We start from the raw sequence: 22,436 nt of genomic DNA on the forward strand, positions 1-22,436 counted from the left end.
AGAATGTCCAAGTTATACTCTTGAAGACAAGAAGGATAATAAATCCCAGAAACTTCAGAGCTTTGGGGCGAATATTAGAAAATCTACTACACCAAGATTTTATACTGAAAAAAAAAAGAAGAGGACCTCTGATGACAATTTTCTCCAAATTGGGTAAGGAGGTCATTGTCTTCTCAATTGATAACGTTCTTTTCTGTTCTCAATAGGCAGTATGGGAGGTGGGTGAAATTGGGAGAAGACTATGAAACATTTCACTTCACCTTGATCTCGGTCCAGGTGTATGACTGTGACACAAGTTTGAACTGATATGCTACTAGCCTTTTTTGTGTTTCTGTAACCTCATGCAGGTAAAACCTTCTGATATATACAAGTCATCCCAGACTTTGATTTCTTTTACATGATCCTAGCACCCCAATATACCATCACTACTGAAATGGATATCTTGGAACTGTTACCAAAACAAATAAAGCCAGCATGGATTCTACTTAGGTGGAGTATTAAATTTTTTTGAAAAAGTTGAAAATGATTTGCTGTCTATCAGCGCTCTGGAGGAGAGCAATCTGTTGTATCATGGTTCTCAAATGATTGATGAACGCTAAAAAATGACTTATAATAATCATTCATTCAACAAGTATTTCTGGGGTGCTTATTCTAATCCACCTACAGTGGTAACAGTAAAAAATAGTGTATTATCTTTCTTCTATAAAGCCATGCTACAGACCAACTGTCAGAAGAGCATGGACTCCACCCAAGTTTTCTTTCTTAAGTCATCGTCCTAACCCATGCTCTCTTATTTGGTCTGTGTATGCCCAATTGCACTCTAATTCAAGATCATCTCTTAGGATTGAGATTGTAGTTTTCAGCCATAGCGCACTTCTTCTCTGGGCACAAAGCTAATTGCCAGATATAAATTGACAGAACACAAGATGTTCTTCTGAGTTATCTACCTCATCAATTTAGTGCTGATTGCTACAGCTGGGAATGAGAGGTGGCAAACCTTGGGTTTAGATTATCCTCTTTGACCTCGAATGATGGGCAGGCATGACTCCAACCCTCTACTGCTTTCAACCAGAACAGTTAAAAAGCAGAAGGGCTTTAGTCCATTTCTCCCCTCCAGGAGTCACTGGTTTGCTTCTTAGAGGTAGTCTTCTTTTTTCAAGTTGTTAATCAACCTCAGGCAAAAAAGAGTTGATTTTCTAAAAACTGCCACTTCCTTATCCCATGATTATCATATCACAAAAGTGAAAAGTGTGGCTAACATCTGCAGGCTATTTAAAGTATGTATGTGTAAATATATAAGTATATATGTTTGCTTCCTGGGAAATCCCGTTGTTACTTCTGCAACACACCCACTGTTTCTTCTTTCTATCACTGAAGGCCCACAAAACTCCCTCGGTTCCTCAAGGAATGCTCTGTGGTGAGGAGACGAAGAAATCACGAGCCTTCACCTGACAATCGAAGGATGTGATAGTTGTTGTAAGTGAGTCTCAGCGGACAGAGAGTCCTGAGTGAAGATCCCATTCTGCATTCTCTAGTATTTGAATAACAGTGGGCAAGTGATTGAACTCCTCTCTACCTCAACATCCTCATCTGCAAATGGGAACCCTTATAATACTTATCATAGGTAGGTGGTTGTGCTTTTGGAGGGCTAAATGCTATAACGTGTATGAAGCACTTAGCACTTAATACCTTGCCTGGTGAAGTGTTCACGAAATGGAAACTACTGTTACAATAAGCAGATGTATAAATGCTAAAATATTTTTCTAAGAAAGCTAACTTAAAACAATTGTAACATGAATGATTATACTGCTTTCTCTGGTCACCTTGCTAATCTCTATCCCTGAGGCTGTCTGTAGAGAAGTATCCCTGTTAGCTATCTTGGGGTCAAGTGGCCTCTTGGCAGTATTTTTTGTATTGATAAACATTGACCTAATATGGGCTGCAACCACAAGGTAGAAAATAGGAGGAAAAAAAAAAGAGACTAGAACTATTACAGTGACCACCTTTCCTAGACAAAGATCTCAGAATATTGACCCTTGTAAACCTACCTCTTATGTTACAGTTTGAAAGAGTATTGATAAATAATTAAATCCACTGCCTCATTTCATAGGTGGGAAACTGAGGTTTCTATGTCACAGACAGAACCAAGGACTAAATTTAGATCACTCTTTAACAATATAGTATGTAAACCTTTTATTATAAAAACTTTCAAAAATCATAAATGTAGAAAGACTGGAATAATGAGGTTCTATATACTTATCATCCAGATTCAATAATTATCAACCTATTGCCTCTCTTGAAAAACACTACACTGAGCCTGGAGTTCTTTATACTCCTGCACAGAGCTACTTAGAACCAGTATCTAACAGAGCACATACCCCAGGCAAGGAAATGTAAAAATAGAAAGTGAAGAACATAGCATGAGAAACAAAGGCAGACACATTAAGTGCCTAAAATGTAAAAAACTTGCTCGAGTTGTTTTTAAAACAGTCTGGAAAACACAGACTTGTTCCTAAAGGACACTGTTCCTTTAAATTACTTACTGATCCCACCCAAATCTTGCACCCTGGCCAAATGCCTGACCACTCTTGCTTTAACTTAGTCTAATAAACATGAATAAAAGATTGCAAAATACCCAAAGCAAAGACAATTTTTATTTCCCACAGAACAGAGGAATATTAATAGCCAACTCCATCCCCAACAATGGTCCTTGCTGTTGGCATTTGCCTAACCAGTCTTTAATTCCTGTTTGACAAACTTTATAAGGTAAGACATAACTGCTTTGTTTTAATTGCTTATAATCAGAGAGGACCATTGTGGAACTGTGGAAGACTAAATGGTTTACATACTTACTATATGAAGAAGACTTGTAAAAAAATGTTAACCTCTGCTATTACTTTAAATTAATTATTAGAAAAATATGACTAATTGTAGAATTTTAAAGTGTAGAAATTTAAAATTCATTTTAAAGTTATTTAAAAATAAAATTTTAACTTGCGGTCTACTGCATAGAACTACAATGATGTTAATACCTTCTTGGCATTTGTTTTTTCTTAATTTGAAACAAGATTTTATAATTAAGTATTAATTGCAGAATGCTTTAAAGCTTGGCTAGTTTGGCAATTTGAACAAAGTATTTATCCATCACTTTATCTTCAGGTAGAAACACATGAGATGCAAACACTGTGAGTAAAATTGGTAAACTCTGCTGAAAGATGATTTCATTTATGAAAACTCATAAAATATAAAGTCTTTTAGAGTTATTGATCCTGATAGTTACTCCCAAAAATGTTCAAGTAAAATATGGCATTTGGTTAAAGATAATCATTGTTTCTGCATTTATAAAATTCAACCAATACTAAACATAGAGGTTTATATTACTTTCATTTAGCTAATGGCATTACCCCCTAAGACCTATTTTACTTGTATGTGATATTTAAATGAGAGAAAGGTGGGAATAATTAAAAATGAAGGCAAAATAAAACATGGTAAAAATGATTAGAAATGAATAGGCTCTTAAGATGCCAAACTGATAAAGGTTTCAGGAAGGCAGTAAAACTAAAAAACTAAAGAAAGAAAAGTAGAAAAGTGTAAGTGTGTCCTCTGGCCAATACCAGAAAATGGAAACAACACCAAACTTTGATTTGGGAAGCTAAATAAAAAAATATTAGAGCAAACAGTAATAAAATATGAGACACTGTCATTATCACTAATGATTAAGTTATGTTAGTGAACATTATCTATACAGAGATTCGGGTAGGAATTCAGGATTATATTCCAAGAAAACTGTATGAGCAGGTGCTTAGTTCTGGAGAAGGATAAGTCTATATTTAAAACCAGCATTTTCAAAGCCCAAACTGAGGCCTGTAGCAGCTGTGTTCTGCTACATAGCCGTATCCTTACACTAATCTTCAGAATTAAACCTGAACATCCTTTTGTGTTCTTCTCCTTGGTTAGCAAGGGGATTACATCCAGAGGAGCCTGGATGTCCTCTGTGTATTCTATTTCCTCAGTACAGTTCTTGTTCTTTCTTTTAACACCCACCTATCTTCACATCTTAGCATACCTGGTCTAAACAGTAGTTGACATTTGGTCAATTGCACTTGATGTACTTGCTAACAGAGATGCTTGGCCATACCAATCAATATAAAGTGAGCTTAATAAACGTTCTATTAGATGATGCTATTTGGGAAACAGATGATGACATGGAGCCATCCATTGGTTCATATGGAACCCAACAGCTTTGCTTCCCTTTGGTGTTTCTTCATCTGGCAGGTATGAAAGAAGTCAGTCACCCAGCTCATTCTTCACTGCTTTTGCAGATATTTCTACCCCCTACCCAGAGCCTGGAAAAATCCTGCTCATGATTTCCCAGTTCCCATTCCCTGAAGGCAAAGTGCCAAAGAAGGAAAATGTGATTCCTTTCCCAGAACTTCTGAAGTCAATATAGTTTAAGCAGGCAAATATTTCCAAACTTTGCAGAACCTTGGTTCAAAATAATCCTTCTTATTCACATTCTTGGGTGTACCACTTGTGAATTTTTTCTTACCGAGGAAGCATGTGAATTTAAAAGTCATTCTAGCTGGGCATAGTGAGTGATGGAGATGACTGAAGATTTTAATACAAGATGGGATTTTTTATTGTTAATCTACCCAGAAAAATAGTTTCACAGGGCTGTTCAGAAGGGGTGCTTTCTGATTTCAAGTCCTATTTCTGTCCATTAGCAGGAAGAACAGCTATACAAATCTATTTTTTATTTTATATTCTTTCGATTTATTGGGTATGTGGTTGTGGTCCATCTTGGAACTCTGGTGGACATACAGTTTCCAAAATAAGAGTCGAAACAGAAATGAGGTTCTATGGAAACAGAAGGGCAACTTCATTTTTGACTTGATCTCTGAACTCACTTAAGTGGTGGGTGTAAATAGTAAGACTGAAATGGTGGTGGTTCTCTGCAATCCTGTACAAGTATGAAAATGAATGAAACAACCCCGTAACAGTCTGAATGTGGAAATGTCAAAGCAGACCCTGTGACTGAACCATAGTCACCATATAGAACAGGACTAAAATGTTTTATTTTTTATTTTATTTATTTATTTTTAATCCTCACCCGAGGACTTTTTTCTGTTTATCTTCAGGTAGAGTGGGAGGGAGAGAGAGGGAAAAAAAAGGGAGAGAGAAATATCAACTGGTTGCCTCCGGCACGACCCCAACCAAGGCTAGGGACAAACTGCAACCGAGCTACATGCCCTTGACCAGAATTGAACCCTCAACTCATTGGTCCACGGGCTTACACTCTACTGCTGAGCCAAACCGGCCAGGGCTGAAATGTTATAAATGTCTGTCCTGACTCCCTGCGTCCCATAATAAAAAGGGGAAATTCAAACTACTTAGATGTAACTCTTTGATTTATAGAAATATTCACTAATAAATGTTTGGTTGTAGTGCCATAAGTTATTTAGATTAGAAACTTTTAAAATTTTTAACGTGTATATTTTTCTGTAATATAAATGAAAACTCTTTTCTCCCATCACATGCCAGTTTTCAATTCTGCTGGATTGGAATTAAAAATAGTAAGTATTATATTTTATTAAAGTATTTATAACTAATTTTTCTATTAAAGGTGCTACAGGCAGATGACTTTTCACCATCTACCAAAATGTGGAACAGACATTTTGTCTTTTATCTCCTGCTTTTGCCAGCTTTTATGAGTCAAACAATATATGGACAAAGAAAGAAAGGATCAAAGTCCAATTTACTTTCAAGGAAAAATTATCTCCAGGGTAAAAAAATGTGTTTTTTTTTTTAATAATTAGTTTTAGCCTGTTAAGACACTGATATGTATTTTTACCAATAGCATTTGGTAAAATAACAAACCACCTATATATACATATATGTGACATTCTACTTTGATATGATTATATTATGATAATGATACACCTTACATACTTATAAAAAAACCAGGGTTTTTAAAGCACTTGTATATTTATTATCTCATTTAAGCTTCACAGTAATCTTTTAAAATAGGCATGATAGAGATTGCCACTTTTATAGTATGGGCAAAGAACTGAGGCCCAGAGATGGTAAGTGGAACACTTGAGGCCACAGGCAAATTAACTAGTAAGATAGACCTAAGATCCAATCTTTTTTTTTTTTTTTTATCCTCACCCGAGGACACTTTTTCATTCTTTTGTTCTAGAGCAGGAGGGAGAGAGAGAGAGAGAGAGAGAGAGAGAGAGAGAGAGAGAGAGAGAAACATCGATGTGAAGGGGACACATCGAGTGGCTGCCACCCGCACGACCAACCAGGGCCGGGGACAAACTGCAACCGAGGTACATGCCCTTAGCGGGAACCGAACCCGGGTCTCTCCGGACCGCAGGCGGACGCTCTAACCGCTGAGCCAAACCGGCCAGGGCCTAAGATCCAATCTTAAATTCCCTGCTTCTAAGTTTCTTTCTCCCTTACTGTAGTTACAGTGTGATGTGTATATTACTTTCTCCCTTAATTTCAAAAAGTTAAAAAAAAACCAAAAACTACAAAACACCAAAACAAGAATGGGCCTCACCAATATGACATGCAACCTGAGACATAGGTAGTGTATTCTTTCTTCTAGACAACTTTGCCCAATGTTCATTGAATTTGTGAACTATGATGCACTTTCCCCCTCCAATTTGAAGCAGGTTTTACTTTGGGAAGGTGCTCAGAATATATGGTATTTTTAAATTATTGTTTTTGATTTGCATGATTTTACAAGAGAAAAAAAATGTATAGACTTGCAAAGAGATTTAGTTCTTTACACCCTAAGCCCTGTCTACAAGGTGCCTCTCTTTTTCATTTCCCTTTCCTCTCAAAAACAAACAATACACAACATATCAGGCCAGGGCTTTTTTTTTTTTTTTTTTTAATGCAAAATTATTTCACAAGTAGATACAAATCTTTTGCCTAATCAATTTGTTTCATTTCAGACTCCACTTGCTTCATAGATATTGTCTTCATTGTGGACAGCTCTGAAAGTTCTAAAATTGCTCTCTTTGATAAACAGAAAGATTTTGTGGATAGCTTGAGTGACAAGGTTTTCCAGTTGACCCCGGTTCCCTCCTTGAAATATGACATCAAACTGGCAGCCCTTCAGTTTAGCAGCTCCGTTCAAATTGATCCACCTTTTTCTTCTTGGAAGGACCTGCAGACTTTTAAGCAGAGGGTCAAGTCTATGAATTTCATTGGGCAAGGTACGTTCTCTTATTATGCCATCTCCAATGCCACTAGACTACTTAAGAAAGAAGGACGTAAAGATGGTGTAAAAGTAGTTTTGTTGATGACTGATGGCATTGACCATCCAAAGAATCCAGATGTTCAAAGTATTTCTGAAGACGCCAGAACTGCAGGAATATTATTTATCACCATTGGACTTTCTGCTGTAGTCAATGAAGCCAAACTTCGTTTCATATCTGGGGATTCATCTAGTGAACCCATTCTACTGTTGAGTGATCCAGCTCTTGCAGATAAAATTCGGGATCGCCTGGTAGGTATCTAACGGGTTGGTTTTATATACATATTTCTCATTATAATAGTAATATTTTGATTATAAATTTTTTAAGAATAGATACTGGGTCAAAAATATGAGAGAAGAAAAAGAACTGACCTTAGAAATGAAAAGAAGAATCTTTCCAAAGTCTCTCTCTACTTCCTTGATAGTTTATACCAGAAAAACTAGGGAAGTACCAGGCTTATTCTCTGGAATTGCATTCCTAACTTTATTGTTAGCCAATGCTGAGGATTTGAGAAAGATTAATTTCTAATCATACACCTCAGATTCCTGTGTATATATTGTGGGCTTACTAAACACTACTGACATATTCAATTTGTGGTCAACTTATGGTCTGCTGTATTTGTGTTAAGATGATCTTTTCCCTTTCCACACGTGCAGAAATATTTTTTTATTTTGTCTCATCTATTGCCATATTATGCTCAAGCAGAGTCCATAGACTTTCAGTTTAAAAATTATCTCCTTGTTTCTTAGGTGTGAACAAAGTCACCCAGTGTAAAATCACCTACAACCTACAGTCACCCAACAATTTTTCCCATCAGATCAATGAGTCCCTCTTGATTGGTCTGATTAGCTGTGTCAATGCTTCTTTCTTTTTCATTTTGCTTTGTCACAAGTTTATTGAGAATACTATTATATTTGACATTAATAAGGCTATTCATCCTTGTAATTATCTCACTGCAGCCTGCCATTTATAAGATTATAGCAATAGTATTTATATCGCCACATCTGTTTATTTTGTTGTATATTGTTATAATGTTAAGTAACTCTTTGACCTGTCCAACTTACAATCGATGTCACAGAATGAGTAAGAAGAGACCCACAGATCACTTTCCTACCCTTATTCAAGTCATGTATTTTTTTTTTAGATTTAATTTATCTGTATTGTTGAAAGTATTATATATATCCCTCCTTCCCACTCCTGGCACCCCATACCTTCACCACACTGCTGTCTGTGTCCATTGGTTATGCATATATGCATATAAGTTCTCTGGTTTATCCCTTCTCACCCCATCCACTGCCCACCCTTCTGAGGTTTGTCAGTCTGTGCCCTACTTTCATGTCTCTGGATCCATTTTGTTTGTCAGCTTAGTTCATTTATTAAATTCCACAAACAAGTGAGATCATGTGGTACTTGTCTTTCTCTGACTGGCTTATTGCAATTAGCATAATACTCTACATGTTCCTCCATATTGTCTCAAAGGGTAAGAGATCTTTCTTTCTTACAGCTGCATAATATTCCATTGTGTACATGTACCACAGCTTTTTTATCCGCTCATCTACCGATGGGCACTTGGGCTGTTTCCAGATCTTAGCTATTGTAAATAGTGCTGCTATGAACATAGGGGTGTATATATTCTTTCTGATTGGTGTTTCAGGCTTCTTAGGGTATATTCCTAGAAGTGGGATCACTGGGTCAAATGGCAGTTCCATTTTTAATTTTTGAGGAAACTGCATATTGTTTTCCATAGTGACTGTACTAGTCTGCATTCCCACCAGCAGTGTACTAGAATGCCTTTTCTTTACATTTGCACCAGCACTGTTGTTTGATGATTTGTTGATGGCAGCCATTCTGGCAGGTGTGAAGTGATACCTCATAGCCATCTGAATTTTCATCTCTCTGATGATTTGTGACATTCATATGTCTTTTGGACATTTGTATGACCTCTTTGGAGAAGTTTCTATTCAGGACCTCTGCCCACTCTTTAATTAAATTTTTTGTCTTCCTTTTCTTAAGCTATATGAGTACTTTATATATTTTGGATCTTAACCCCTTATCCAATATTATCATTGGCAAATATATTCTCCCAAAGAGTGGGTTCCCTTTTCATTTTGATGCTGGTTTCTTTTGCTGTGCAGAAGCTTTGTAGTTTGATGTAGTACCATCTGTTATTTTTTTCCTTTGTTTCTCTTGCCCTAGGTGATGTATTGGTGAAAATTCTTTGCTGCCCACATCTTCTTCTAGGATTTTTATGGTTTCATGACTTACATTTAAGTCTCTTATCTATTTTGAGTTTATTCTTGCATATGGCATAAGTTGGTGGTCTAGTTTCATTTTTTGCATATACCTGTCCAATTTTCCCAATACCATTTGTTGAAGAGATAAATGTTGTTTCCATGGTATGCTTTTGCCTTGTCAAATATTTATTGCACATAATATCTTGGGTTGATTTGTGGGTTCCCTGTTCTGTTCCATTGTTCTATATGCCTGTTCATGTGCCAGTACCAGCCTGTTTTGCTTACATTGGCTTTGTGGTTTAACTTGTTATCCGGTGTTGTAATCCCTCAACTTTGTTCTTCTTTTTCAAGATTGCTGTGGCTATTTGGGGTCTTTTTTGGTTCCATATAAACTTTTGGAGTATTTGTTCTAGATCTGGAAATATGCTCTTGGTATTTTAGTAGGGATTGTATTGAGTCTATAGATTGCTTTAGGTAATATGGCCCTTTTAATGCTGTTAATTCTTCCAATCCATGAACATGGTAGATGATCCCACTTTTTTTTATATTTTCCTCTGTTTCCTTTTTTAATGTCCTGTAGTTTCCTGAGAACAAGTGTTTTATTTCCTTGGTTAGGTTTATTCCTATGTCTCTTAATTTTTTGTTGCAATAGTAAATGGGATTACTTTTTTAGTTTCCCTTTCTGAGTGTTCATTATTGGTGTATAAAAATTCCAGTGATTTCTGGATGTTGATTTTGTATCTTGCTACTTTGCTGAATTCATTTATTAAAATCTAGTAGATTTTTGATGAAGTCTTTAGGGTTTTCTATGTATAATATCATGTCATCTATGAATAATGACAGTTTCACTTCCTCCTTTCCAATTTGGATGCCTTTTATTTTTTCTTCTTGTCTGATCACTGTGGCTAAGACTTTCAGTACTATGTGGAATAAGAGTGGTGAAAGTGGATATCCTTGTTCTTAAGGGAAATGCTTTTAGTTTTTGCCCACTGAGTATGATATTGGCTGTAAGTTTTTCATATATGGCCTTTATTATATTGAGATATGATCACTCTAGTCCCACTTTGTTGAGCATTTTTATCAGAAATGGGAGCTAGATTTTGTTAAATGCTTTTCAGCATTTATTGATATCATCATATGATTTTTATCTTTTATTTTGTTTATGTGGTGTATCACATTTATTGATTTGCAAATATTGTACCAGTCTTGCACCCCTGGGATAAATCCCTTTTGGTTGTGGTGAATAATTTTTTAACATATTGCTGGATCCAGTTTGCTAATATTTTGCTGAGGATTTTGGTGTTTATGTTCATCAGGGATATTGACCTGTAATTATCTTTCTTTGTAGCATCTTTATCTGGTTTTGGAGTTAGAATTATGTTGGCTTCATTAAAAGAGTTTGGAAATCTTCCTTCCTCTTGAATTTTCTAGAATAATTTGAGGAGAAAAGGTGTTAGTTCTTCTTTGAATGTTTGGTAAAACTCCCCTGTGAAACCAGACCAGGGATTTTGTTTGCTGGCAGTTTGTTGATTACTGCTTCAATTTCTTTAGTTGTTATAGGTTTGTTCAGGTTTTCTGACTCTTCCTGGTTGAGTTTTGGAAGACTGTATGATTCTAGGAATTTTTCCATTTTCAATGCTTAATTTTTATCAGTGGCTCAGGAGGTATGTATAAGAATCTTTCCTTGCTGCTTGGTAAAACACAAAGCAAAGCAATCAAAAGAAAATCCTTGTTCACAGTATTTCTCAAGGAAAAAACTCCTGGAGAAAAAGTGGTTGATTCTTTACGTGCTAAAAATTGATTTTCTTAAATCATTTATTTTCTTTGATTTCTTAAAAAGAGAGCAAGACAAATTTGTCTTTTAGGTACTGAGCATTTTATATGGCTGTTTTGTATAGTTTGGAAAATAACCTCAGACTCCATTTTAGAGATTGTTTTGTTCCTTTGTCCCATCCTCCAATCTTTTCCCCCAACATTACTCTAATTTTTTTTTTTTTTTAGATAGAGTGGGAGGGGGAGAGAGAGGAAGAGAGAGAGAGAGAAACATTGACGTTAAAAGGGACACATTGAGTGGCCGCCCTCCACACAACCCAACCAGGGCCGGGACAGACCGCAACCGAAGCACACGCCCCCAGCGGGAACCAAACCTGGGTCTCCCCGGACCATAGGCCGACGCTCCAACCACTGAGCCAAACCGGCTAGGGCTACTTTAAATTTTTTACACAGTTATTTTCAGCACAAGACCCTGAGTTTTTCTTAGTTAAATGATAATTATCATGTCTCAAGTGCTCTGTGTATTAGGCATTGTTCTGAGCAGTTAATATAGTTTATTTTATTCAGTGTTTACAACAATCTTGTGATGTAAATACTCTTATTAGCATTATTTTATAAATGAAAATTTAAGGCCAGACAATGACTTCAGAGTTTGCATGTTTAACCCTGTAAAGTCTATTGAGAGGGGAAACAGTTGCTTGGGGTAAATGATTACTCTGAGCTGCTCTTTTGTGTGAAAGAGAATTGGGCAGGGTGCCTGGCTAACTGCCTTGTCCTGCTGGTGTTATAATTTATGGGGTCCTCACCAGTGAACTTAAAACAGAAGGTTCTAGCATGTGCAGGAAAGAACACCAGGGTTGTAATAATGAGTTGCCTATTGTTGACTGTAGAAGGTGCAGGACAGGCAGCTCCTTGTGTGGCCAGATGTGAAGGCTCAGGAGGTTCATATCCCTCCAGACACCCCGTCATCAAGAGCTCCTGCCCAACTGAGAACACAGGCTCTTGGCAGTAGACTCGAAGCCAGATTGTTTGCTTGTTTCTGGGGAAACCAAAAAAGGACCAAGTGTCCTAATGACTCTGTTCTTCCTTAGCATCCTGTAATTTTCAGCTTGTTTGTTCAGATGGAAGCTCTGTGAACAAGCCACTTCTTAGAAGGAGATGCTACTTTCCAAACACTTCCAGAATCCAAAGTGCTTATCAGGCTCTTCAAAGAAAGATATACCTAGTTTCAATGTTTCAAATCGCCACTTCTAGGAGGCAGAACTTGACTTTTCATCAAACCATTGGAAAAATTCCTCATCTAATCTATTTCTATTACATCATTAGTTGAATTTTTAAACTTTTTATTTTGAAATAATTATGTAGTTGACTTAAAAAAAACTTATCTTTATTGTTGAATGTATTACAGATGTCCCCCTCATGCCCTCCATTGTGTTGTTGACTTTTAAAAATAAGTCAATTTGGTACAATTTCTGTACAAAACTGCATTTACTTAAAGTACACAATTAGCCTTGGCCAGTGTCATTCAATGGTTAGAGCATCAGCTTGTACACTGAAGGGTTGCAGGTTCTATTCCTGGTCAAGGGAACATAGCTGGATTGCAGGTTCAATCCCCGGCCCTGGTCAGGGTGCATATGGGAGGCAACCAATCGATGTGTCTCTCTCACATTGATGTTTCTCTCTGCACCCCCCCTCTTTCCCCCTCCTCCCTTCCCTTCCATTCTCTCTAAAAATCAATGGAAAAAATATCCTTGGTGAGGATTAACAACAACAACAAAAATTACACCACTACATGGGTTTTGATAGATGTATATACCTAGGAAACCACCAACACAAGCAGGATAGAGAACATTTCTAGCACCGCCAAAGTTTTCTCATGTATTTTTGCAATACTTCTTCCCTGGCCCCTGAGCTACTATTGATGTTGACCACTCACTCTAGATTAGTATACACATTCTAGAAGTTTACATAAATAAACTCATACAGTGTGTCCCTTTTGTGTCAAGCTTCTTATTCCCAACATTGTGATTTTAAAATTCATCTGGGTCATTTTTTTGTATGAGCACTTTATTCGTTTTTATTGTAGAGTAGACTTTATTTGAATTTGTGGACATAAGTGTCCATGATGCATAGATTTTGTAGGAGCCAAGACATATTCAGGAAATCACTGCACATTCTTGACACCTCTCGTAGGAAGTGTCATGTAAGAACCCCATGAAAACATTTCAGTTCTGAATCAGCCAAGAGAGAACTATGATTCTAAATTGAAAAATATTTTTATTGCTGTTTTATTATGTTTTACATAACAGCATTGAAACCTAAGAAACTCAACCCAATCTCCTGGATATATTACTTGGTCCTTTAGAAGAGCAAGAAAGAGTATGTGGAGATTAAAAAATATTCTTCATTCTATCATCTTTGATATTAAATTTATAAAAAGCCTTTATAGGAATAAAGGTTGTGACAAATTGGTCTCTTTCTCTAAAGATTATTAAGAAAAAAACATCAGTTTAGTGTATCCCCTTATTTACATACCAAAAAGAGATCACTTAATAATTGGTATGTCATCGTTAGAATCCTATGCTTTATTAATTTATTAATTATAGTCTATGTCCCAGTTTTTCAATGCTTTCTCTCTTTAGAGCCTTATTTCTGTTCTCTGTTTAAGATTTTGTATTTTGCAAAAGCTGCAAATATTTTTGTCATAGACTTGGTAACCCTTGCCTACTAAGTCCTTTATTTTCATTCCATTTGCTGTGTGCTGTCACTTTCCAAGCTTCCTCACATTTCCTCTCTTCCTTTCTCCTAGCATTGACCTCATAGTCATTCATGAACTGACAATTCCATTCTAGCCTTCTCCTTACACATATATGACATCACAAACTCTGGCTTCATTCATAAAATGCACTTTTTTTTTTTTCTCCAGTGAGGGCCTTTATCTATTTATCCTATTCATTAAAATACAGTGTCCAGCCCGGCTGGTGTGGCTCAGTGGTTGAGCATCAACCCAAGCACTAAGAGGTCACTGGTTCGATTCCTAGTCAGGGCACATGCCCAGGTTGTGGGCCAAATCCCCAGCGGGGGGACACTCAGGAGGCGGCCAATCAATGTTCTCTCTCATCAATGTTTCTATCTCTCTCTCCCTTTCCCTTCCTCTCTCTCTAAAATCAATAAAGAAAAAAAAAATACAGTGTCCACCTAGACCTTAACTGAACATGCCCTTCCCTCTGCTTTGACCATGTTCTCCACACAGCCTGCTGCTCAGCCTAAATGGAAGCTCCCACTATGTCCCAAGGCCTCCAGCTCTGTCCATGTGGGCTCCCCTGGCTACTCTTTTTAAATGTCCTTCCTCACTGCTTCTTTTGTCTTACTGCCCACTCTAGTTTTTATGGCATTTTTCCTCATAAACTTTGACATATACAACAGCATTCCATCAAAGAGTTGGTCCTTTGCATCCCTCCCTTCAAAGTTATCCAGAAAATCCACCTATTCCAAGAAATGATCTTGTTACCCCCTCCGCCACCCCCGATCCAGAATCTCCTTCCCACGCTGCTTGCTCTGAGCTGTGTTTTCTGCCACGAGGGTTAAGACTATAAGTTCCCTTAGAGATGAAGCTTTATTCATTGTTTGAAACAGTCTTATCTATTGTGCAGTATCAGGTCCACTTTTGTTTCCATAGAAATATAAATCCCGACCAACACGAAATCAAACGAGGTCCAAATAGAATTAGTTGTGTTGTTCTAGTTTTAATCCTCACAGCGCACATTTTTAGACAGTAAAATGGCAAAGCGGAAACTGAACTTTCAAAGGAAGAGCTAGAAAAGTGTAAAATTACACATCAGGTCCAGTAGCAGCTAAATCCATGCGTTTGAAATGGAGGACAATGCTTATTATAAAAAAGATTGTAAAGTGACAGAACTTTGAATTTTTCTTTATTTCACTCGTTGTTTTGACTTGTATTAAAGTTGTTTCATTGTCTCTCTTGAACTCCTTTCAAATTCCTTTTCCCTCTCTCTCTCAGAGGAAACCAAGCTTATGACACGTTTTAAATATTTTTATAATTCGGATCACATTGCTTTTCACTCAATGTTCTTGAAAAAATTTTACATTGAAATTTGTAGATCCAATACATTCACTTTAGCTGCCAAATAGTATTTCATCTATTGATCCATTCCACTATTGGTGGATATTTTAATTATTTCCAATTTTTCACTATTGGAAACAATGAATGCTGAAATGCTCGAGAATTTCTCTAGGCGATGTCTGGAAAGGTAGGCAGGATAACAGGTGGAAACATGAACTTGTCCTAGGCAGCCTAGAGACAAAGCCTACACATCTTCAGCTTTCTAGTCACGGCCAAATGTTCTGGAGAGGCGCCAGGCCATTTTACACTAAGACTGTCATTGTTTCTAGTTCCCTTGTCTCCACATGACCTGCTGGGTCTTCAAGGTACATCTCTAAGGCATTGTCCGCCTTCAGCATGGATTTACCCTGGCTAGTAATTTAAAAATCATTGGGCTGGGATGGGGTGGAGAAGGGAGGGAAGAGGACCGCAGATGAGACCCTGAATTTTGTATAGGGTCTGTGGGTAGAGTTTTATAGTTCCCAGGACTGTGTGGTCAAACTTTCTCATCTTGTACATGTGGAAAATGACCTGAAAGGATACTATGGCTTGCCCAAGGCCACGTGAGAGTTAAGGTGGAAACAAAAAAAAACCCTGAACGACACTTAATTCCCAGCTTAATTTCCCCTCCCATTCAATTGCGCCACTTCATGCATTTTGCTGTGTCTTCTCTCTATATTATTAGTTTGTATGGAAATAAACATAAAGTAGAAACAAAACTACAGGGAGGTGAGTCCTCCATAAAAGGACAACTCAGACTTATCTTCAACTTCCTTATTACATTCTTCATTTTTAATATCTTGCGACAAATATTCTAGTGCTTTTTACTTTTGTTTTCTATTTTATCATATGTATGTTTCCCCTTCTGATAAAGTCTTAAGGAATTAACTTGATATATAATTCATACCGTAAGAAAGCAACAATTCTATCTGTAAGCAGGTTAATTTTCCCCAGGGTTTGACTTCAGAAATGGCCTTCAGTGCACCTGTCAGAAACACCCATTGAACTGTACAGTAAGGAAGTGAGACCTAGATATTGGACTAAAACCAAACTGTGATTCTCTAAAATTAGGAATTTAAAGTATCTTTGAAAGATATGCTGGCTAATTTATTTCTGTGTGGGTAAGTAGCACTGAACTTGATCAGATGGCTCAGCCTGGACAAGTCACAACACTGCAGACCAAATTCCCTTATTGAAAAGTGAGAGGTTCAACATGATTGACTTCTAAGGCTCACTCATTAATATTTCATGAAGTTATAACCCTAAAATTAATGTTTTACTGCTTCCAAATAAATGCATATATGTATAGGGATGGAAAAATAAGAGAAAATACACAATTATGAATTCTGCCTAAGTCTTTGTAACTAAAAGTAAGAAATTTCTCATGACCTTTAAAACTTGTAGCCAAATTAAGCAATTAGCCAGATCATAGAGCTGATAAAGGAAATAAAATATAAGCACAGAATGCAATAGGATAAATTCCTAGATAACAGAATAACTTTTAATGTTAGTGCCCTTCATGTCTCCTATCATTATATGGCTCAGAGTATTCCTTGGGTGGCTGGCTGGTAGGCTTTATCGCTTTCACAAGGTTAAAAAGGCTGAATTGCTATTCTTCTTGAAAATTGCATATCCCATAGGGAATAATTAAGAGTAATGAGAAGTTGGAAGCAGAACCATGAATTGAGTTAATGTTTCATTCTTTTTTTTTTTTTTCATTCTAGGATAACTTGTTTGAAAAGAAGGTAAGTACCACTTGCTTTGAATTACTCTAAAAGCCCACCCTATCAAATTAGCATTATAATTCACATTAGAAGATAGGTGTGACTAAATAGAAATGCATAACTATTTTTAAAAAGAGCCACTCTATTTCTAGGCTACCATCTGATTTATTTTAGGCCACCATATCCACTGCAGTTTGGAAAATTAGAAAAAATGTTAATGTGATTTTAGATAGTGATTTTATAAATTAATGACAACCAAATGACATAGTTACTACTTAGTTTCATATGACTTCCTTTATTCTAAGCATGTCTCTGACACCAGCTATTTGGGGGTGTGGGTGTGGGGTTCTCCCCTTGGGAGGTGTGCCTGGTATTGACCAGGGTTAGAACAGTGTTCCTGGCTTAGAGACAGAGCTCACTGTCGCCTCCTGCTGCCTGCCGATTGACTTGAAGCTCATTCTTCCTGATGGCAAGCAGACCAAGTGGCAAAGGAAGCTGGCTAATATTGGTTGGATAGTACTTAGCAGCATAGATGACCATCTGCTTGCGGAGCACTCTTGTGTTGAACATGTGTTTTTTAATGCAACATCTGAACTTTGTTCAATAAACTGCTTATTATTTAACATCAGAAAATTTACATGTAATATTGCATAAAATAATAGGAGCCAATCAAAGCTTGTAGAGCACATTTCAGTGAATTATATATGGTCAGATACACTATTGTTTTATGAGCCAGTAAGACAAGAAAAAACTGATGATTAAACTATGATACAATGCCTTATTAATTACAATTTTTCATTTTATACTTATGTGACGAGACCTTTCAGATTTGTTTAGAGATTGATTTTTAAATTCTGTATTGCTTTTATATATACAGATATGAGAAAATACAAGCAAACCAAATTGGTTATTTCTAAAACTTCCTCACATTCAGAGGGTCTAAATCTTCTGAATCACTTTTTTGTCTCAGAGTCATTGATGTACTTGCTTTTCTATAAAATGCAGGCCTCTGTTCCATCAAAAACATTGGCCTGAAAATCTGTGAGCAGCTGTCATGTTATAACCAAGGAGCTGCATCTGAGCGCTGTAGTGATTTCTGAAAAATTGTGTGATATCTGTTGATTTTTAAAGTGTGTTATATTTGTATTAAATAAAATTTGAGTATAAAAAGAAGCATTGGTGATGCTCTCAAGAGTGCTCCTGTAGGGTCTCTGGAGTTTTCTCCCATTTCATCCTGTAGGTTTTGCAGTGCAAATGCAGAACCGAGCAACCTCATCCTGAGTGGGCTCACTCTGACTTCACAGATGTTACAATAAGGAAAAATGTGCATTTTAGAATTGATGGAACACTTTTTAAGTCAAATGTTTTCCTTTGCTGAGAGTAAAGGAATATTCGATATTTATATATTATTGAGCTTTTATGTGTTATATAGAAGAGAAACATCAGAAATTCCAAGAGTCCACTGAAATGTGTGTGTGTGTATGTATATATATGTATATATATACACACATTCATATACACACATACATATATATATATATATACACACACACACATATGTATGTAAATGTGTGTGTATGTGTGTGTATTTGATAGGAGGTCTCTTTAATTTAATTTAATCATGGCAATGTTTAAGAATACTTTATTAAATCTGAGTTTTCCTAGAAGAATTTAATAGGAAGAGCAAAATCTCCATAAAATTGCAAGGTAAAATTTCTTCAAGGGAGTGTTCCATTTAGTGATGTACTGTATCAGCTGTGAAATGCTGCCTTGGCTGGTGTGGCTCAGTGGTAAGAGCATCTGACTACACACCGAAGGGTCTCAGGTTCAATTTCCAGTCAAGGGCACGTTCTTGGGTCGCAGGTTCCATCCCCACTGCCCGAGGCAACCAATCCTTGTGATTCTCTCATCTATGTTTCTCTCTCTTTCTCTCTCTCCCTGCTTCCTCCCTCTCTTCCACTCTCTCTGAAAATCAGTGGGGAAGATATCCTCATGAGGATTAAAAAGAAAAAAGATTTTAAATCTTATCTTTCACTATGTGCTAATACTGTATTTCATTAACAATCCAGTGTGAACGCAAGATTTGCGAATGTGAGAAGGGGGACCCAGGCGATCCAGGGCTTCCGGTGAGTATATTTCTCTACTCACCTTAGGGTCAAGTCAGGAAGTCCTAGCGATGATCACTCTACTCATGCTTGGAAACTCCAGGGCTAGTTCGTGCTGTTGAAAAGCCGTTGCGTGCAAATAGCAGCAAAAAAGGAAATGCTCTTTTGAAAAACAATTTGTGATATACTTTTATATATTTATTTATTTTTATTAATTTATTTTTGTTACAGATGTTTCTCCTCCCCCCCTCCAGACACCTCCTCTCGACCCCCCCCCCCACATTGTTGTTTATGTCAATTGGTTACGCATACATGCATATAAATTCTTTGCGCTTTTTCTCTTTTACTTCTAAAGGGATACCTTCTGTGTTTGGAAATAAGCCTGGGATTTTACTGATCTGAACTAAGGGCAGACTTGGTTTAAAATGGTGAAATTGTTCCCACAAAGGTTATTTTAGCATCACTTTTTATGTAGCAATTGGGGCTGGAATTCCTCAATAGTGAAGTGGAAATATAGAAAGAGACCATCAAGATCCCCAGTGCCTTAGGCAAAGCTTTATTTGCTCCACCTAGAAACAAGTGACACAGACTTCTCGGGAAGGTGACTGTCTACACTCACCCAGGAGCAATACCACGTGGCCTTGTGCAGAGGATGCGCTGGTCAGAGTCTGGAGATTAGAGCAATGCTGTGACGTGGAATAATATCATGATGACTGGGGATGCTGAACATTTCTCTAGCACCAGATCATCACAAAGCACCCATGCTTCTTTTGCAGTATTTCATTTATTGATGTGATTCCAAACCTAATGTTCAGAAGTACCGTGGAGACATGTCACAAAGATGCATGGATAACATGTTTGAACTCACACTTGTTTTGGGGGGATGGGAAGGAAAATGAGTACTGTGAACTCCTTAGACTATGACACATTTTACCTTGAGACTTGTGTCCAAAGCCTATACTTTTTCAACCCTTCCTACTAATCGAGGCATTAGAAAGTGGTCATGTTTGTCTTTTTTCTTCAAAATACGAAGTTTGATAGGTTCCATGATAATGTGGCAGCCAGTAGAGGCTGACTAGCCACAGCAAAGGCTTACGTTTCCCTCCCTATAAAGTCTTAGTTTATACTTGTTACACTGAGGGATTACCAGTGCAAGGTTTACTGGTGATACTCAGTTACGCTTTGGAATGAACAGTAACAAAACTTGCAATAGCTGAGCTAATCTGTCAACTTTAGTCAGTCAATATTGTTAGAAGAGATAGTGCCATGTTTTAATAAGGATAGCTATAGAACTGTGTTATGTAACATTTTGGGGGTATCCCCTCCCCCCAAATCCAGGTCTCAGAAAAGTGAGCTTTTTTGATGGTTTGAGAATAAGAAAATGAAGCACCTTTCTGGAATACGATTTGGAGAACTCTCTCTTCTTCCATTTTTTGAGATTGTCCCTTGGATACCAAAGAGAGAGACATTATACTGTTTTGGATAATCTGGAGAATCTGCCTAATCAAGACAGTGCAGTCTTCCTGATACATAGGAAAGGAGAGAATAGAGTTGATTCGCTCCTTGGTAGGCCAAGTTGTTTTTTTCCCTCAATCTTCCCTCATTTTATTGGATGAAGCAGATCAGAGATTATTGCAAGGTGTAGGAAACTAATAGAATAGCTGCTCAATATAATCTTTTTTCCCTTTGCCTTCAGGGTACCCATGGAAACCCAGGTATCAAAGGTGAGCGAGGACCAAAAGGAAACCCGGTAAATGAATAAACAGCGTGTCTTCTTCTAAATTTCTTTAAAGAACAAAAATTAAGAAAAATCAAGAGCATTACAGTATATGTCAATGCCAAAATTCTGATGATTTCTGTGAAAAATACAAGATGTTCATTTCCTACATTAGCTATCTGGTTTGTGTTAGCTTGGATTTACAAATTCTGAGTAACATCTGACCATTTTAGATGATAAAATGGATGAGAAAATATCAAGCTTCTAATAATTAAATGGTAAAAGGACACAAATAATTTTCAAGAGAGGAAATAAAACCAGTAAATAAAGAAGTAGAAAAAAAAAACATTTATTTTTCACTATATAATGAATAAAATTTAAAAGAGAGACACTGTGCCCGGTCAGTGTGGCTCAATGGTTGAGCATCGACCCATGCAACAAGAAATCACTGGTTTGATTCCCAGTCAGGGCACATGCCCAGGTTGTGGGCTCAGTCCCCAGTGGGGGGCATGCAGGAGGCAGCTGATCGATGTTCACTCTCATCGATGTTTCTACCTCTCTCTCCCTCTTCCTTCCTCTCTCTCTAAAAAAAAAATAAAGAAAGAAAAAAAATTTTTTTTAATAAAATAAAATAGAGACACTGAGGTACCCTTTAATACTAAATATTCACATTGTAGAAACTTTGGAGTCCAGGGTTGTTGGATTGTATTTTGAAGCAGGTAGGGGTTTACATAATTTGCTTTATTCTGTTTCAAATTTTTAAAAATCATTTATTTTTATAATAGTTAACACAGCAATATAAAAATAATAATAAGTAGTGATAGCAGTATGGTGGTGAAACTGGCTTGCTCTTCATTGCCAAGGTAACACGGCACATTTTGGGAAGCAACTAGGCACTACATAAGAGGCATTCAAATATTCAAAAATTTAACCCAACAATTTATTTGTGAGAATATGCTTAGGGAGGTAATAAAAAATATAAGTGAAAATATTTTTGCCAAATGCATGCTTGTAAAAAAAAAGTGGGGGGGGGGAATATAACGTATCTTTGAGTGGCTATACCATACACACACACACACACACACACACACACACACACACACACACACCCCTACACTCACTCACCTTATATGGGTTCAAATTAATGTCATCTTGTCTTCTTTTTGTTTTGTTAAATACCGGTTATAAGTCTATGTTCACATTTCATTTATTTGCTTGTAATTTTGTGCCACGAGATATGTTTTCCCAAGTCTTGCTCAAGTCAAGCAATCACTCTTTAGGACATTTTGGAAAACATTCCAAAGCCCTCGGAGAAAAGCCAGAGTGGCTGGCTCCCAGTGGGTACAATGCTGTATTTGAGAACAATGACCATGTTGTTGAACGGGGATGTAAGGCTCGGCCTAAGCTGTGAAAATGTATCTGGATTCTGCACCCTCTACATCTGGCTTCACTCCAAAGGGCAAAGGCTATCTGAGCTGCTATTTTCATC

General features: G+C 37.0%; 1 protein-coding gene across 1 annotated transcript in view; it reads left to right on the forward strand.

The window, feature by feature from the left end:
* The first annotated feature begins 1,510 nt into the window (after positions 1-1,510).
* Positions 1,511-22,436, forward strand: part of COL28A1 (collagen type XXVIII alpha 1 chain) — a 151,767-nt gene continuing 130,841 nt past the window's right edge. Inside the window, exons 1-7 of the mRNA XM_036247179.1 lie at positions 1,511-1,624; positions 2,667-2,766; positions 5,624-5,783; positions 6,966-7,522; positions 17,126-17,146; positions 19,195-19,251; positions 20,927-20,980. Coding sequence (XP_036103072.1) covers positions 5,660-5,783; positions 6,966-7,522; positions 17,126-17,146; positions 19,195-19,251; positions 20,927-20,980 — 813 coding nt within the window. The 5' untranslated portion in view covers positions 1,511-1,624; positions 2,667-2,766; positions 5,624-5,659. The remainder of the gene's footprint in view (positions 1,625-2,666; positions 2,767-5,623; positions 5,784-6,965; positions 7,523-17,125; positions 17,147-19,194; positions 19,252-20,926; positions 20,981-22,436) is intronic.

This window comes from Molossus molossus, unplaced genomic scaffold (genome assembly GCF_014108415.1).
Source record: "Molossus molossus isolate mMolMol1 unplaced genomic scaffold, mMolMol1.p scaffold_m16_p_7, whole genome shotgun sequence".
Taxonomy (NCBI): domain Eukaryota; kingdom Metazoa; phylum Chordata; class Mammalia; order Chiroptera; family Molossidae; genus Molossus; species Molossus molossus.